Source organism: Pteropus alecto, unplaced genomic scaffold, assembly GCF_000325575.1.
Source record: "Pteropus alecto unplaced genomic scaffold, ASM32557v1 scaffold166, whole genome shotgun sequence".
NCBI lineage: Eukaryota > Metazoa > Chordata > Mammalia > Chiroptera > Pteropodidae > Pteropus > Pteropus alecto.
Window position 1 is genome coordinate 9,217,486 of NW_006439757.1, and position 18,621 is coordinate 9,236,106.

Below are 18,621 nucleotides of genomic sequence, written 5' to 3' on the forward strand. Positions count from 1 at the left end.
CATTTCACAAAGGATTTGGAGTAATAAATTCTCCCTATTTATTGTGACTTTCCATACTCCCATTTAGTTATTAACTGCATATTTACCTAGTCATCTTCCCTTCTCTGTTGTCTTCCTGTTTACTGGCATGCTGGGCTTGCCTTCCGTCCCTCCTTGGACTTAAATACACACACATACTTTTATAGAGGTGAGATTTTGGTTAAAACTAGCATCAAATACAACATGGAAGGGGACATAGAATAATTAAGAGTGATAACTACTGCAAATAGTTAGGATTAGTGGCTGAAGTAAAGTGAGAGTATCTGTGTGTTAAAAACCAAAATTAGGATTCATAATCTGTTTTCTAAAAGCATCATCAGTTGCATTCCTGACTCATTCCCCAGACTCTTCCCAATGAGAGACTCCACAAATGTCCTGTGAGGCAGATACCCTTGTTATATTTTAGGAATGATTCTGCTTGTTTTTTTTTTTTAGAGTAATAATGCCATAGTGCATTTCCAGGATAGGAGCAGTTTTCTAAACGTTATAGTTTAGGAGTCAGCAAACTGCTGACTTGTTTTTGCAAATAAAAATTTTATAAAAAGAGTTTTATCAAAACACAATTATGCCCATTCTTTTATGTATCATCTATGGCTGCTTTCAGGCTACAATAGCAGAGTTGAGTAGGTGAAAGCACTAGAATTAGTATGGACCTCTTGCAAGCCTAAATTATTTACTTTCTGACCACTTAAGAAAATGTTTGCTGACCCTTATAGTTAATTAAAATTAATAATAGCAAATATAGCCCTTACTACGTGCCAAGTTGTTTTAAGATATTAAGCAAAGCTATTAATTCTAATACTCATAAAAGCCACAGGAAGTAGATACTGTTAAATACCAATTGAACTTAAAAAACTGAGAGTGGTTAAGTAATTTGTCCTAAGTCACAAACCTAGTAAGTGGTACGGCCAGAATTTAAACAAAGGTGGCTTAACTCCAAAGTTGGGCTTTTAACAGATGTCTCATACTGCTGCTCCAATTGAAGAAATAAAGGACATGCAGACTTAAAAAAAGAAAATCTAACACAGAATACATGGTAAATTTGCGGTGGACAGTCAACCAATTTAGGTGAAATGCAGGGACTTATTTAAATTGTACGAAAGAAGGTAAGATATAGTTAATTAGTTTTAGATTAATTATCGGAGTTTCTTCGGGCTTATCTGTGAAAGAATGATTGTGTGACTAGCTAATTTAAAAAAAAAATTAATTTTATTCACCCTTAGTAAATTAGCTCTTTGAATTAGGCCCATAACTCAGCCTCGTAATTTTACAGGATAGCAGACTCAGGCTCTTTTCAGCTTCTCTTTTTCTCTATTTTGCCTTTTTTTTTTTTTGGATTTAGTATTATATCTGTGGAACTATTCCATGGAGGAACCAAAATCATTCCCAAAATTTTAGTTTCACAACTTTGAGTTTTCTTTAAACCTGTTTTATATTTTCTGCATCACTGTAATAGAGAAATCAGTAAGCATTTATTTCAGTAATTGTTTGCAACTAAAACATGTGAAACAAAACAGGCTCAAGAGATTCTGACAGCTTGCTTATTTTTCTTGAAACTATTTGAGTTTAGATTTTTGACACAGTGGTCTCGAAAATGTTTAAAGATTATAAACATACGAGTTGGTAACTGTTTCTTCTAATGGAGATTATACTTGTGACCAGCATTTAGCATGAACTAATATTTAAGAATATGTCAGAGTTATGTTTTTATTAAAAGACCACCATGCCACAGCTTTATTCATGTATGAATTCAAGCCACAATGTTCTTTTACTTTTAGGGCCATAGTAGATCTTTCTTTCAATATGGGAAGCATGCATTTTGTTCATCATGAGACGTTAAAACAATTCCTGCTTATTGCACCCGAATAGCCGCATCAGTAGTAAAACTGTGTGTATTTTCTTTTACTAGGCACCTGTGGAGTATGTGAGGAAGTAAAGAGTATCTTGGAGAGAGTGTCTTCTCTTGAAAAGAGGTTGCAGTATGGTCAGGAGTAACTGAATAAGTATATAGATGATTATAATAAAAATACATAGTAAGATCAGTTTCACATAAGACACTTTATAAACTTGTGACAAGTTAAACAGCATTACGATTTTGAAACACCTGTTCAGAACAATATAAGTTGATACGAAATGTAATAAATCTTGGCAACAGACGACAGTTGTTATAGAACTTTAAAAGGGAGAGATGTTTTTACTAGTTCACCTTCCAAATGCCTTACAATTCTGTATGAACTAGGTTTTAGATAGGAAGATTAGATTATAATGAATATTAAATATTTCTATACCACTTGAATTCAAGGTGATCACTTCGTAAAGTATATAAATGTCTAATCACTGTTGTACACCTGAAACTAATATAATATTCTATGTCAACTGTAATTGAAAAATAAATTAATTTAAAAAATATAAAAAATGAGACTAAGAGGAATTAAATAGTTTATGTGCACACAACTGGTAAGTTGTGGAGGTGTTTATACCCAGATCTTCCAGCTCTGAATCCTCTAGGTTTTATATTGTACCACCTCTTAAAAAGCAGAGTGGAAAACACTAACGTACACTCAGTAGGCCTGAAACTCAGGTAAAGGAGGCTGGAAATTAGTCAGAGAGGTTTTAGATTTTGAAGCTTCTTAAATGCCTGAGAATAGATTAGAGGCAGCAGCAGGGCAAGAGGAAATGAGGAGACCATTGCATCAGTATAGGCCAGACATGGTTGTGGCACAGACTAGGTAGGGTATTAGTAATGGGGTGGATGGAAGTGTTTAGATTCTGGATATGTTTTGAATATAGAACTGATTGTATATGCTGACAAATGGAATATGAGGTTTTGAGACAGACAGTGCGAGCACGAGTGAGAACAGGAGCAGAATGGCTCCAAAGTTTAAAACTTGAGCAACTGCAAGAATATAGTTACGGTTTTATGAGATGGGAACACTGAGAAATAAGCAGATCAGTCAAGTTTTAGAAGTGTGGAGTCGAGATGCCAATTTGACATCCAAATAGTGATGTCCAACTGGAAGCTGGAGACATGATTCGAGTTGCACAGAGCGTCTTGGTTGGAGACAGGAATTTAGAAGTCATCAGAATGCAAATGCAATTTCTAGTGGTGCTATTGGGTGACATCCCCAGGGGAATGGTGGTAGATAAAGAAGAGATCTAAGAATTTACTTCTGTGATAGTCCAGCATTGTTCATTCTTAAAGATTAGGAGGAACCAGTAAGGAGCTTGATACTCAGGCAGTTGCTTTAGAATAAGCGGAAAGGCGGCCGCTGAGTGTGGGAAAAGCTGTAAGGGCATGTCGGAGCGTAACTTAAAAGCAACTTAGAGAAATTTTTTTTTCTAGACCATGCTATGGGCCTAATGCTATGTTAGGTAAGAAAAATGCATCATAAAACACTGTAGTGATTAAACATTATTATTTATTGGACGAAGCGATGTATATTTAGTTGTCCTAGTAACAGAATGAGAAGTAAGTAGTAGAGAGTCATTACCCTCATTTCTAACATGAGGAAACAAAGACTGGAGAAGGTGAGTGGTTGCTTATGATATTACAATGAGTGGTAATTAGCACTTATTTTATTATAAATGTCCAATTAATTTTCAATACCTGCTATAGTCCCTTCTGGCAAAGATCTTGCTAAATTTCTAGAGTGATATATTTTATAAGCAGGAATCAGTTAGAGACCAGATCAAAGTAGAGAAGAGTAATTGATGTTAAGGAAAATACCAGAACATTTAGAACACAAACAGTGACATACTCAGGAGGAATCATGGTATACTGAAAAAAGCACTAGACTGAGAATCAGGAAATTTAGATACCAGTCCTGGCTGTTTAACTTTCTGAAAGCCTTGAAACCAATTTCTCAGGGCTTAGTGCATTGCTGAGAGATAAGTTTCATATAGGAAAAGATATGTAAGCACATTAAAACGGTCTGCGGAACAGATTGAGTTTGCAGGAGCAACGAAAGGAGACCTTTACTTCTTTCGTTTCTAATGAACAAGTGTTACTTCCTTTAGTTTCATCCAAAAATAAAAGTGACTAAAAACTGTAAGACAAAATTTATTTATGTAATTTGTAGACATTGGAGAAAGATGTAGTTCATATCCATTTGATCTCTAAGTCTTAATTTCTTCTATAAAATTAGGGAGTTTAGTCAGAGTTCCCTAAAATCAGTTCTTACTCTAGCATATTGTCATCCTATGGTGAGCCGTAGATTTCAAGACATGGGCCACTTCCCTCACTATTATACAAAAGGGGATCTTTGATCCTATTGTATCCAAGAAAATCAGGTAACTGAAATGCCCTGGTACATTGTAATGCTGATATTGTAATTTGGATCAGCACTAAGTAATTGAGTAAAATAATACGTTATTTCACATAAACATACAAAACACTTGAACTAGTTCCTGTTATTATCCCCCATCATCCAATTTTACATAGAAGGACATTGGAGCGTATCAAGATTTAGGAACGTGCTCCTGATCACACAGTGGCTAAGTGATGAAACCTAAGCCTGAGTCCTAAGCCTAAAATCTTAATCACTAAATATATCTGCTCTTTCAGTCTTTTGGGGGTATACCCCTTCTCTGATGTGAGGAAGTAACTATTTCAGTTTACAGAGTGAGAAAATCAAGAGTTTGCTTGATTTTTGTCAAGTGCCTCATTTCTGAACCCCCTTTCTTTTCAAGTTAATTTTTCAACTAAGTTAACAACTCATATCTTCCTGAGCCTCACATGATATTCCCGACTCTCCTAGTCTTCCATCATAAAATGCATTCCCCACATTTTAATGTTTCTGAAACACAAATGTCTTACATTTTATGGGTCTGTGGAATGTGACAGTATTTATTTTCTTAAAAATGATATTGTTTCCAGAAAGTAAGACGATAGACTTTCTGTTGGCTGCACTGTTGTTGTCTTTAATAGCATCCATTTGGTTTTCTGATTGTCTTCCTCGTCCGAACATAGTGTCTTATTCAGATCTTCGGCTTGAGTCTCTGACTTCCATTCCTCTCTCGTCAGCCGTGGAGCCCTCCCAGGTCTAACCCATTCCTTTGCTGCTTCCTAATGCTCATTCCGAAACTCGATTTGCTTTGTCTGCTCTTCTGGTTTTCTACTCAGTTTCTATGACCCTTGTGAATAGCTCTCAAAACTGTCAGAGTATCGGAATCATATAGAGAGAAAAATGTAAATTTCAGATTCTGCAGCACAGATCAGAAGTGCAAAAGCAGTTGCTTGCATTGGGACCTGGAAATTTATATCAAAAAGAGTGCTTTCATGTAGAGCCAGACTGGGCCTCTGCCCATGTGGTATCTTTACCTGAAGCAGGTGCCCACATAGGTTTTCTCTTGGTTCAGTGGTCTGATTTCTTCACCAGCTATTGGGAGTTAGGGAATTAGATACCATTCTGTCATGGCACCCCTTTATTATTGAGAATTTTAATAAGCATTCTAATCTCCAGAAAAATGTGTCTGTTTATACTTATAATTGTGTAAGCACATTATAGTAAATTACATGTAGAATTATATTCTTCACAGAAATTCTCTTTTTACCACATAACAATAATAATAAAAAACTTTTTTGGATTGAGTTTTTTCTTTTTCTTTTTTTAATCAAATAAAAAACACTTTATGCATTGGAGTTTCAAGCAAATATTTTTAAAAAAACAACAAACAAACCTCATCATCATACCACATGACAGTGAAGTAATTACATGTTTATTCCAAACAGTTTTTGAAATAAGAGATTTCAGCCAATTTCCCGATGGATACTTTTTGTATTTGAATAACAAGTCCAGATCATTGATTTTTTAAAATTCCCTTTAATATTTGAGTTTGTTATGATTAAAATGAGAATAAAGTTATTTCTGTTAATTAACTTAGAGAATATTTAAGAAATGTCTACTAAATGCTAAGAATCTTATTAGGAACTAGAGAGAAACATGGTTTATGTCTTCGTGTTGCTGACCATTGTCTATTTTTATTGTGGGAAAAAGAGCCTTTTCAGAGCCTAGGGTTCTCGTTTGGCACCTCATGTTTTTTTTCTCTGTGATACAGCACACACAGATTACTTTTTGAACTCTGGCTTAATTACAAAGAACTGCTTAAAGCAAATAAAATGATATATAATTCATTCAGGGCAAAGCTGATCCTGCTTAGGTATGAAAGTCAAGTTGAAAATATGTTAATACTGTGTTCCAAAACAGAATCCCGTGCTATTGAGCATTCCCTCCTGCATCTCACCTTTAATTTGCAGTTGTGCAAAATAACAGCTGTTTCTTCATAGCCATATAAACTCAGGTACTGTGTGAAAGACTTATGTTGTAGTTTATAATTATTTACAGCATGCACTGGGGAAGTTCCAAAACTATAAGAAGTCAATGTAGTAAAACTCTATAATCCTTTCATTCTTCATCTTCTTTAGTTGCTTATTGTACCAACAAGAAACGTTTAAACTCTTTTCAGAAACGTTTATTTTTTCATATTCATTACCTTTATTAGATAGTATTTTCTGTTTAGCTTTCATGTTTTACCATGTGTAAAACATTAGTAGGATTTGTTTTTTTCCTTCGGTACCCTGGAGAACAACAGGCTCTACTAAAAGTGTTATATTTATGAAGATTTAGAGAAGTCTTGAACATACTCATGTTATTTTTTCATGGGTTTTCTTTCTAAATGAACATTTCCAATTTTTGGATCCTATGCAATGCAGTTCATACTGGTATCTACACCCACAGAGTACTCTCAATTCAGGAAAGTTATCTGAAGGTTTGATGCTCAAGTCAGTTCAGTGTTATCTGAGAGAGAGACTGGGCAATCCTCCATTGAAACAGAGGGGTGCTCTCGGATAAGCGTGACAATGACAGTGTCCTTGTGAAGAACATGAAAGGTCTGAGATTCTTGCAGACTGTTCTTGCCGGCTCTTCGTAGGCTATTGGGTTAGCCTGCCTCGGTTTCACAGATGCTGGCAGAAGCTTTTGTTTCAAACAAAAGACTTTTATTATGCCTAGCATGACAAACAGTCTGAACTTGAGGTTTGTACGAGTTCTTCTTGCATCCAGGTCCCTTGGGGGGGTGTCCTGGAGTGAGCCAGGTGGATGGTGCTAATGTAGATGATTCATGTCACAACTGGGGATCCTGAGTTTCGGGAACTCTTTTATGATGATCTGCAAGAAAACCTGTCCAAACTTCGCCCCAAAGAGATATGTCATATTGCTCAGCAAACAAATCTGCCTGCTGCCCTGTCTGCCTAGGCTATTCTCTGTTCTCTAGACAAAAATCCTTGAAAAGACCATCTAGAAGAAAGGACATCAGTACTTCTACTCACGAGATGCACTCCCAAGAGACCCTTGGAGAATCGTCTTCCAGTAATCCTGAGCAATGAATATACTCATGGTTTAAACTATTCCTACCAGAATTTTTTACCAAGTCTACTAATTCTGGTTTACTTGAGTTTACCTTGGAGCATATCTTTTTATATTGTCTTTATCATAGGCAATACTGATGATTCATAGTCCAACTCAGACATAAATAACTAGAAGTACAGACAAGTGGAAGAGAGCTCATCAGAGATCAGGCCCCATTTCTAACTAAATGGCAAGTGATATCAGCCTTTTTGAGGTTCTGGGAAACATGTTAAATAATAATAGCCCAAACTTGAATTTCCTTTTAAAGAAGATGGTCTGAGAAAGAAAAAAAAAAAAGGAGAGAAGAAAAAGCATCAGAGAAATAAGGTCCAGCTCTTCAGGCAGAACTATATAACTACTGAGAACAGGATTAAGTCTCTTTCTACAGTTTGAGTTAAGTCTCAAGATTAAAGGATTAAAATGATGGAGTGATCTGATGAACTGCAAGTTTATATCTATCTTTGCCAGGTACATAATTGCTTGCAGGAAGATCGTGCCTTTGAAGTAAATTTTGTGTTAACTGTTCATATTATTGAGGTTATTAGTGCTGAGGATTATTTATTTACTCAGATTTACCAACTAGAAAACTGAGGTCTAGGAAGTCTGGGAGACTTGCCTAAAGTCACACAAGATGGAGCAGAGCTAACGTCTCACATGTCCCCGTAGGACATGCCTTTACTCAAAAGGTGCACATTACGTTAGGGTCAAAATGAGAGAATAAGAGAGAGTGAGTGAGAATGAGGGGGAGGGAGAGGGGGAGAGAGAGAGAGAGAAAGAGAGAGGCACTGATCTTGGCAGCAATTGTAATCCTCTATATACAGAAAACTTCACTTGTCACTCTAAATACCTATCCAAATTAGTATTATATTTGGGAACTTGCCAGAATGAATGAAGTTGCATTTTGGTTTATGACTAGACCTTAGACCTAGTGTAGAAATATATTAATTGCCATTCAAAATCACTTTAAAAAGATGAATATCTGAGATGCAGCAAATACAGGATTGCCTTAAGCATAATAAACATACAATTAAACCAATTATAACTTACCAGTGAAAATTTCAAGTACTGAGAAATTGGCCTTGTATCATGTTCAGTGAAAGGCAGAGGATGTCAGAGTGATTTAACTACTTTCACCTGTGGTCAGAGGCTGTGGCCGTATTGAGCTGAAAGGGGAGTTAGTGAGTATCTGTTGGGATGATTTTCTCCACTTTGAGAGTCCCAGGCTCTTGGAACCCTGAGGCAGTGCAGAGGGATCCACTGAGGGTGAGGATCTTCGCTTTAACTATTTCTAATCAAAGTCAGTCTGTTTGTTTGTTTGTTTGTTTGTTTACCACATCTTGGCTTTTGTTATTTAGAAAACAAACTCAAAAATTCATCAACATAGTATTTTATATCTCGGTAGGAATTTGGGTACATGCGCTTATTAAAGCTAAGTGAATATACACTTAAGATTTGTGTGTTTTATTATATTTGCAGTTTATATGAAAAAGTAAACAGTTATTGAACTCAGTTGTAGCATGCTGAAATATTTAGGGGAAGGTGTCTTGATGTCTATGATTTACTTGGAAATGCACCCAAAGTAAGGAGGATTGATGGATGGACACAGAATGGAGCAAGGATAGTAATATGTTGATGGTAGACTGTAGATGGAGTGTATATAGGTGCTCACTGTATGATTCTTTCAACTTTACTATATATGTGAAAATTTCCTTAATAAATTATTTTGAGGAAAACTCACCAAAATAGTTCACCTCTCTCATTTTTATAAATGAAGAAAGTGAGGTTGAGAGAGAATAAGATTAAGTCACTGGCAGGGCAAGAACTAGAACCAAAAAATCTTCAAAGAATTGTTTCTGCTTCTTGTCTTTACATTCAAATTTGAGCATTTACCTGAAGATTTCTTTACATAAATATTAGAAAAATCATGAGTATTAGCAAAGATGAAAAAAAGGCATTCTACAGGATTATTGAAATGCCTCCTTCCAGGATATCGTTCCCCCCCACCCCTTCTTTTTTCTTTATTTTTCATTCTGGTAGCATTGAGGCAATTTTTGTGCTTCTGATAGTTTAATGCGTTAGAACTGATTGTGAACTTATATATTTTATAGCATTTCTGAGCCAACTTTCTGTTTTCCATTTACATGTAAATGAATACATATGGTATTTCTTGATCAATACATTGCTTTGAAAGTATATAAATGAAGGTAAAACTTTTTTTTAGAAATGTCCCATGAACTTTACATAGATTCTCCTGATGTCTTTTCTGGGAAGAAAAATTAGCTTTGCTTCTGCTGTTTGGTATAAATCATAATGAAGGACTATCTAGAAATGAGTTTTTAACTCATATTCTTCTAGAACATTTAGAGGGTAAGAATTTCTGGAGTCAAGACTGCCTTAGCTTTCCATTTTGGTTATGATATTTCTATGTGTGAAAACTTGGGGAAGTTACCCGAATTCTGAGCCTTTTTCCTTGGATATAAAATGGTCATAATGGTACCCAACAAATATAGTATTTAATAAAATCGGTTATTACAACTTTTATTAGTGGGTAACTGTAAAGTTTGCAAGTGAATGATCTATATATAACATTTATATGTATATTTCATTTCATTTATTTTACTTTTTATGTATAGCTGATATTCACTTTCACAAGGGACTGTGCTTTGGGGGTATTTATAGGATTTACATCTTGTCCTGTCAATAAAGCATGAACACTGTAATTCTTACAGTTGACTACACAAAAGCATGAGTCATTTATAAAACACATTTCTGTTAAGATTGGGTTTATGTATTCTCTAACAATTGTCCTTTAAAAGACTCTTGTTGTCTCAGATTTTAGTGTTGATTACTGCTTTTCAGTAATTTCCTAGAGTTGGGATTCGGAATTCCCTAGAATTCCAAAATGTGAGAATTGTAGCATTGTCAATTGTACAACTCAAGAATAAGAAATGTGCGATTTTTTGTCATTACTATAAAATTGCAATGTAAAGATGCTACTTTTCCTCATATTAAATGGATCAAGATATTGGTGTTAATTGCAGCACAATTTCAGACTAACAAAAATGTTAGCAGCAAAATTATTGGATAAAATATATTTTATACACCCCAGCATACACATACATATAATAGTGTATCATTCGAAGGAGAAAACATTTTCAAGGTTATATTTAGTTTAGTAGTTCTGGAATGCTTTCGTTTCTATTATTTGAAATCATTTCTTTAAATAATGTGCTATTATTTAAAAATGGTGAAATGAGGTTATAGCACAGAATCATCAAATTTGGAGGGCTGGGAAGAAGCTTTGAGATCATCTGGAATTCTAGATTCCTGTTTTCCAATTCTTATTTCAGGGAATTAAAAAAAGTACTAATGTTTAGTCGTATTCCAAATGTATGAAATAAGAATCTCTGTGAATGGGGCCTGAGTGGTCCTAGTTTTCAAAATCTTCCAGCCTTTCATGACGTCAGTGTCAGAATCATCCGCTTGTTTTTATTTTTTTCCTCTTTTTGGCCAACATTTAGAAAGGAAAAAGAGAACTACTCTAGATCTTGGTAAGGTCATAGAGCTGTTTACCTTCAGATTTGAAATAGAATCTTGGTCTCCTCTTAAACTAGTGGTTTTTCCACTCTCCCATATTGCTTTCCTTTGGTTAATACACATTGTGTTTTTGTCTAATGATTTTTGTATAGTTCCAGAAACCCTTGTTGTAGACTATTCATATGTAGTAAGGTCTTGTTTTGGTGGACGAGCCTCAGGGATATCATACATTTCTATTTCTTGAAGCACTAGGGAGTGAGTGAAAATGTGGGCATAGCCCCCAGAACTCTGAGCTGGACCAGCTGAGCTGCTCCATAAATAGAGAAAGTATAGTGGCACTTCTAGTTGGTCACTCTGTTTTATGCACTAGGTATTAATTAAATTATAGTCTATTTTTTTCAATATGATGGAATATATATGTAATACACTCGTTTTAGTTATGGGACATCCATTAAGTTTATTTTAAAGATGGTAAATCAACCCAAAATAAATATGTTCTGTAATTAAAGCTCATATAAAATAATTTTACCCATTTTATGATCTTAATTCTTATGATTTTGTTCTTATTTACAGACAACAATATAATTTATATACTATCTACCATTAATTGGCTTTCTGCATGTTTCAGAATTTTGAAAAATATGGAGTTATAATATTATCATGCCATTAAAGCTAATTTCCAAATGAATGGCAATATGGAAACATGTGTTTATAACTCTTTTATGATATATTCTTTGGATAAAGACAGTTTATTCTAGGTTTTCATCACCATTTCTTGCTGTGGTGGGATAATGTTATAGTCTCAGATGGCATGTGGCCAAACATGGATGCAGTGTTAGTGCCTCTTGAAGGCCTTGTTTAAAACACTCACTCTGGGATACTACTGTGCTTCTTTACTTCCAGACTGACCACTGCTCTAAGCAGTGTTGGGGCAATGCCTGGGCTGCCCGAGCCCTTGAAGTTCAAGAAGAAGCACCTGGACTTCTCATGATGGGAGGTCAGAGTCAATGTAAGTGACTTCCTAATTTTGGGGGCTAAATCCCTTCAGTGGTTCAGATCTGTATGCAGTCAGCGATATAAATGATTATTTCCAGTGTGTGTGTTATGTCATCATCATACCTCAACATAAAGCCATTGACCTAACATAAAACTTTAGAAATATTTCCCAAATAATAAATCCTGTTTCCGTAGGATTACCTCTAGATATTTTCAATTCCGTGAAAATATTACTTTGAGGAAACTGGAGTTACTTTGAAACTGTGTCAATTATAAGTTAGAGAAAACTTATAGAGGCTGATTTGAAAATTTCTTGGACTTTAAAGCTGAGCATAAATGGACTCATAAATGCATAAAAGGACAAGGCCACAAAATTTATATCTTTGAGAATGGTTTCCATTTTGATATATTTGAGCATTGTTGTTGAGCATCGTTGCTCACTACAGATTTATTTATTTTCAGTGATGTTACTTCATGAATTCCCAACATGTAGGAATTCCCAAAGTATCAGAAATATTTGATATGTATACAAATGTGTAATAGAAATAGTAGAAATAATGTTCATTTGCGGTAAATTAGAGGAGACTAGGGCAAAATAATGAAGTTATAATATAATGCTTGTATTAAGATGGAATTTTCATTGTGAGTAGAGATAAGAGGAGAAAATAATGAAAGAATAGAAAGTATTAGAATACTATCAAGTTTTACTCTCATCAAGTCCTGAGGATCTAAATCTCTGAAAACTTTTTCATGCACTTTATAAGTTATAAGGTAATGACATTTAAAGATGATGAGAAGATAATTTCTCTTGTGCGGTTGAATTCTAGAACTCATGTAAAATTATCATACTTCGTTATGTAGAAGTAGAAACTAAGTTTTACAGTACATAAAGATTCAAATTAGTTTCTATTTTTCTACTTAATGACTTGGATCTAACTAATACATTTAAACCGATATTATATACAATGATGTTTTACGAATCACTACTTTCCTTAACTGAATTCATCCTTTAAAGTATTAAAATAGTGAGTACTGGAAAAAGCATGGTACATAGAGCAGAAAGCCTCAGGTGTATTTCAAGTCCCCATTCTCTGTTTTACTAGAGTGTCATTTAAGTTCTCTGAGCATCAGATCTCATTACCTGTCCTGCCTACTCTCCTAGGTGGTGAAGACTGAATGAGATTACATATGTGAAAGTACTTTGTTCACTGTAACACGTTGTAGAAAAGTTGTTAATCTTTTGAGTGCAACACTTGGAACAAAACATTTAAAATAATCTGGGTATTTTATCTAGAAACTTTAAAGAAGATTGTCTTATTTATATAACTTTTATTTTTTTTTAAAAAAAGAGCAGGAAACAAAGTAATTAATATAGAGCCGGCTGAAATACATGGAATAACCACATCAAAATGTTTACGAAAAGCAGCTTTAGTTACCATGGCATATCCTGGATTCAGACTGTCTTCATTAGCCCTCCTTCCTTTCCTCTGCCCTCTCTGTAATTTCTCCCATTTCTGTCTCTCCCTTTCTTCATTCTGTCCCTCCCCTTCACCTACTTCCCAAGGCTGTAGGACTTTCTTGCCTGTTTCCTGATCTTAAGTCTTATACCACATGGATCCTCTTCTTTCTTGATGTTATATTACTTAGATATTCTGGCAGGTTTTGTATGAATTTTTTTTTTTTTTTTTTTGACATCTTTCCCTTGATGTTTTGTAATAAGATAAGGTGAAGCTCTAAGCTACTGGACCAGAAAAAGGAGAGCCGTCTTTGGTGCCAAGTGAGTAATAAAACTACAGGTAGTGTTGACAGGTGTGTCTAGCCTCACTTCAGCTGACACTGTTCCATGATTTGAAACTTTTTAGCTATATCTATCACTACCATTTACAGTTAAAAAATTATTTTAAACCACAACACGTTTAGAATGAAAACTAGAGAAGAGCAGAAACAGAATAGTGCATAAAATGGAAAGTAAGCAGAGTTTGCGAAGGAATATGTAGAAACCTGACTTGCATAAAGAGCAAGTTTTTAGCCTGGTGATCAGAGGAAGACTGTTGGGTTAGTGAGAGAACTCATTTCACCAGCGTTGTCTAGCTTGTCAAGGCTGATTTCAGAAAAGCTGACTGGGGCTCTGGAACTTGGGGGAACAGTGCCCACCAGTTGACCTATGCCAAGAACACTGGAAAGGAGAAAAAGGCCAAGAATGAATGGGTAACAGGAGGTAGGGAACTCATTTATCTTGGCACTCATAATTTAAATGTTATAAACTTAAGAAGAGTATCTGTTTTGAAACTATTTAAATGTATTAGTGTCAAATATTTACTTTGCTTCTTTGTTATTGGCTGTTTTCAAAACCTGTAGTTTAAAGAGTGATTAAGAAAGCTCAGTATTTGCTTGAATAGTGTTTACTATTCAGTAAACACAGTAATTACCCTAAGGCAGCAAATTGGGGTTGCTTTTTCTCCATTGTTCCCTTGCCTTCATTTCTTTATTGTAATCATCCTTTCCCTTCTTTGCCTTTCCTTCCATATCTCTTTATTTTTCTTTTCCTTCCTCACTTTAAACTCTCCGGCCCCCAGGTTTTAAAATGTTTCTCTAGCCTTACAAGCTTTAACTTGACATCAGGATGTCTCAGAAGGATTCTTTTCAAATCATTCATAAATAGTATGAATTCAAAAGAATTGCCACCTTGAATTTTGTAATTTGCCAAAGAGGCTGATGTTGACAGAGATAAAAGTTGAAAAATAGAGCATTACTTTAATAATTTGGGCTGGTAGCATTGTCTTATGATCGTCAGAATTTACATGTGGATAAAAACTGGAAATTTTGAAACGTGTTCTTGAGACCAATACTGCTCTTTCCCAAGCGTTAGGGTCTGGTAGCCGGCACAGGACCGGAGAGGGGCGGCCTCTGGTCACTGCAGAGTCCCTCCTCTGCCTGGTCTGCTGCACTTGAGTGATTCCCCAGCTGCTGTAGTGTGCTTCTTTCTCTCAGATGGGGCTATCATTAGCTTGTACTTATCTTTGGGTAAATTACAACAAAGGGCTTCCTGTGAGCTGAAGATTTGCAACAAGGCACTTTCCCTTTCAGGTGTGGCTGGGCACCAGGATGGTCTTGATTTAGGCCAGGAATTGTTGCACACTTATAAGTAGTATAAGTAGTATCATTTTTAGGGAAATTTTCCATTTTCCCATTGCCTTGTGCCTTCAAGCCACAAGGCAATGGGAAAATGGAAAATTTCCCTAAAAATGATGACCCTTTTGCATCATCAAGCCCCCAAAATACAGCGAAACCTTTTTTTCACTCTTAGTCGATAATCAGAAATTTCTGACTTTGGAATTAGCATGTTATCAACATTTTATTGATCAGTTTTCAAAGTTTTAAGTAACTTATTATTCAAAGTATTATATAAATAAGGTACTTATTTTAAATAAAGTGTAGTCATATGATATTATTAGAAAAGTGAATCTGAAATATAAGAGTTGTTTCTCTGTTATTTAATGAGGCTTTGGGGTAGGGAAATAAGGCAGTTTAAATGAAATGTTAAGTTTTGAATACTATCATGGGCCTAAGAGCGGAGGCAGTAATTATGATTTGCCGGCCTTGGTAGCATTTCAGATTCTCAGATAATTTGGGAAATTTGGAAACCTATGGATTGCAATAGAAGTAGAATATAAAGTGATGTGTGTATGTGTGTGTGTGTGTGTGTGTGTAGGTCTATCTACCTATCATTATATCTATATATTTTTTAAACATATCAATTCGGGTTTTAAGACCTTAGGAGATAGCAAGCAGGATGGGAAAGATTTCTGATTAAAATTTTCATACTTAAATCTGTGATATTGCTCTTAAATGCATTTAAATATACAAGTGACCAAATAAAATGCAATCAAGATGGCAGAGTTGGTAAATGCTGTGCTTGCCTCCTCCCACAACCACATCAAAATTACAACTAAACTACAGAACAACCATCATTGGGAATTGCCTGCATTCTGATGCTGAACTGAAGTCCTATGACTGAGGACATACAGAAGAAGCTATGTGGAGACTGTTGGGGTGGGTGGAGACACTGAAAAGGCTGGTCCCACACCCATGGGTTAAAAGTTGTGAAGAATATCTCGGCTCTGGAGGTTCCCCCTGAAGAACGAGGGATCCCAGCCCCAAATCAAGCTCCCCAGCCCAGGTTTCCACTGCTGGGAAGAGAAGTCCCCATAAATCTGGCTGTGAAAGTCAGCGGAGATTGTGCCTGAGTGAGATGAAGGGCTGCTGGAGTCCCAGGCATTCCTTGTAAAGGGCCCACATGCAGACTGACTTACTGATAGACTCACTCGCTCTGAGCTCCAGCGCTGGGGCAGTAGCTCAAAAAGTGCCAGGGACATGTGAGAAGGAACTGAATTGTCTGGCTTCAAGGCAAGGGCTGGAAAGGCCGCTTTCTCCCAGACAGAAGTGCTGGTAGAGGGCACGGTTCCTTTGTTGAGCACTCCCCAGACCCAGCCTGCAGACACAGATGAGCTTCAAGTCTGAGTCTCCATCAAGCCAGCTAACAACATTCAAAGCCCCCTGGTGATTCCCTGAGACCCTGCCCACCAAATTTGTGGGCCCACTCAAGCCACTTCCAGTGGCTTTTTCTTAAAAATAGCCTGTCTGGGCTCATGATGTGGACTTTCCTGAAATCTCTCAAATGTTCACAAACCCCAGTTAAGCAGCATCTGGCCTCAGCGTGTCCCATAATTCTTGCTAAACACCCTCAAGCTGCCCTGTCTAGGCTCATGATGTGGACTTTCCTAAAATCTCTCAAATGTTCACAAACCCCACTTAAGCAGCATCTGGCCTCTGCGTGTCCCATAATTCTTGCTAAACACCCTCAAGCCTGGCACAAGGGGCAGCTGCCCTCGGTTCACAGCTCAGCCTCTCCCAGGTACCTGCAAGCTCTGCACAAGTGGCAACCTATGCATATCACTTTGTAGCTCATACCAAGTGGCACTGGTCAGGGCACAGGCAGCAGCTGAACTTGGCCTGTACTAGAACTCCTCCCAAGAGGCTCCAGAACCAAAACACCAAATGGCTAGCTTCAGACCACACCAGAGCACCGCCGAACCACCTCCACAAGCAACACACCCAAAGTGCAGACTTGGTAGGCAGTGGAGCCTTGATAAAGCAAATCCCTGCACAACAGTTCCTTCACTGTAGTCATGGCCAGTCCTCACGGTCAATCAGCATGAGGGTCAATCTCTCCAACTGACTTGCTAAAAGCAATCAAAGCTCAACTACAACAGGAGGGCACTCACAACCCACAAAAAGAACACACCTGGAGAACCCAGAGACCAGAGAGACTGTGCCACTGGGATAAGCAACACACCCAAAGTGCAGACTCGGTAGGCAGCGGAGCCCTGCTAAAGCAAATCCCTGCACAACAGTTCCTTCAATGTAGTCATGGCCAATCCTCACGATCAATCAGCATGAGGGTCAGTCTCTCCAACTGACTTGCTAAAAGCAATCAAGGCTCAACTACAACAGGAGGGCACCCACAACCCACAAAAAGAACACACCTAGAGAACCCAGAGACCAGAGAGACTGTGCCACTGGGTCCATGGGACACCTACTACATAAGTCCACTTTGCCAAGACTGGGAGACATAGCAGCTCTACCTAATACATAGAAACAAAAATGAGGCAGTCAAAATAGGGAGATAAAGAAACATGTCCCAAATGAAGGAGCAGAACAATGCTCCAGAAAAAGAACTAATCGAAATGGAAACAAGCTATCTACCAGATGTAGAGTTTAAAACATTGGTTATAAGGATGCTCAGTGACCTCAGTGAGCACTTCAACAAAGAGATAAGAAACAAAAAAGAACCAGTCAGAAATGAACAATACGGTAACTGAAATAAAGAATACATAAGAGTGAATCATTAATAAATGAAACAGAGGATCAAATCAGCTATCTGGAAGATAAACACACAATTAGAACAGGAAAAAAAAAAAGAGAATCCAAAAAAATGAGGCTAGTTCAAGGGGCTTCTGGGTGGGCAACATTAAGCGTACCAGCATTTGCATCATAGGAGTACCAGAAGGAGAAGAAGGGAAGCAAGAGATTGAAAACTCAGTTGAAGAAAGAATGACAGAAAATTTCCCTAACCTGGCAAAGGAAATAAACATACAAACTCAGAAAGTGCAGAGAGTCCCAAACAAGACAACCCCGAAGAGGCCCACACCAAGACACATCATGATTAAAATGCCAAAGGTTAAAGACAAAAAGAGAATCTTAAAAGCAGCAAGAGAAAAGCAGTTAGTTACTTGCAAGGGAGCTCCCATAGACTGTCAACTGGTGTCTCAACAGAAAATTTGCAAGCCAGAAGGAATTGGTATGAAATATTCAAAGTGATGAAAAATAAAGACCTACAAACAAGATTGCTCTATCCAGCAAAGCTATCATTTAGAATCAAAGGACTTATAAAGAGCTTCCAAGGCTAAAAAAAAGAGCTAAAAAAAAGTTCATCACCACTAAACCAGTATTACAAGAAATGTGAGAGACTTCTTTAAGAAGAAGAAGAAGAAAAAGATCAAAAATACAAATAATAGAATGCCAATAACTACATATCTATCAACAATTGCTTTCAATGTAAATGGAGTAAATGTTCCAACCA

At 36.6% G+C, this 18,621-nt stretch overlaps 1 protein-coding gene across 5 annotated transcripts in view; it reads left to right on the forward strand.

Moving 5' to 3' along the window:
* Positions 1 to 18,621, forward strand: part of TLL1 (tolloid like 1) — a 166,832-nt gene that overhangs the window by 19,947 nt on the left and 128,264 nt on the right. The window contains exon 2 of one of the 5 annotated variants that reach the window (XM_025050407.1): positions 11,886 to 11,991. The exons of the other annotated variants lie outside the window; for them this stretch is intronic. Within the exon in view, the coding sequence (XP_024906175.1) occupies positions 11,970 to 11,991 (22 nt within the window). The 5' untranslated portion in view covers positions 11,886 to 11,969. The remainder of the gene's footprint in view (positions 1 to 11,885; positions 11,992 to 18,621) is intronic. 5 annotated transcript variants of the gene reach the window in all.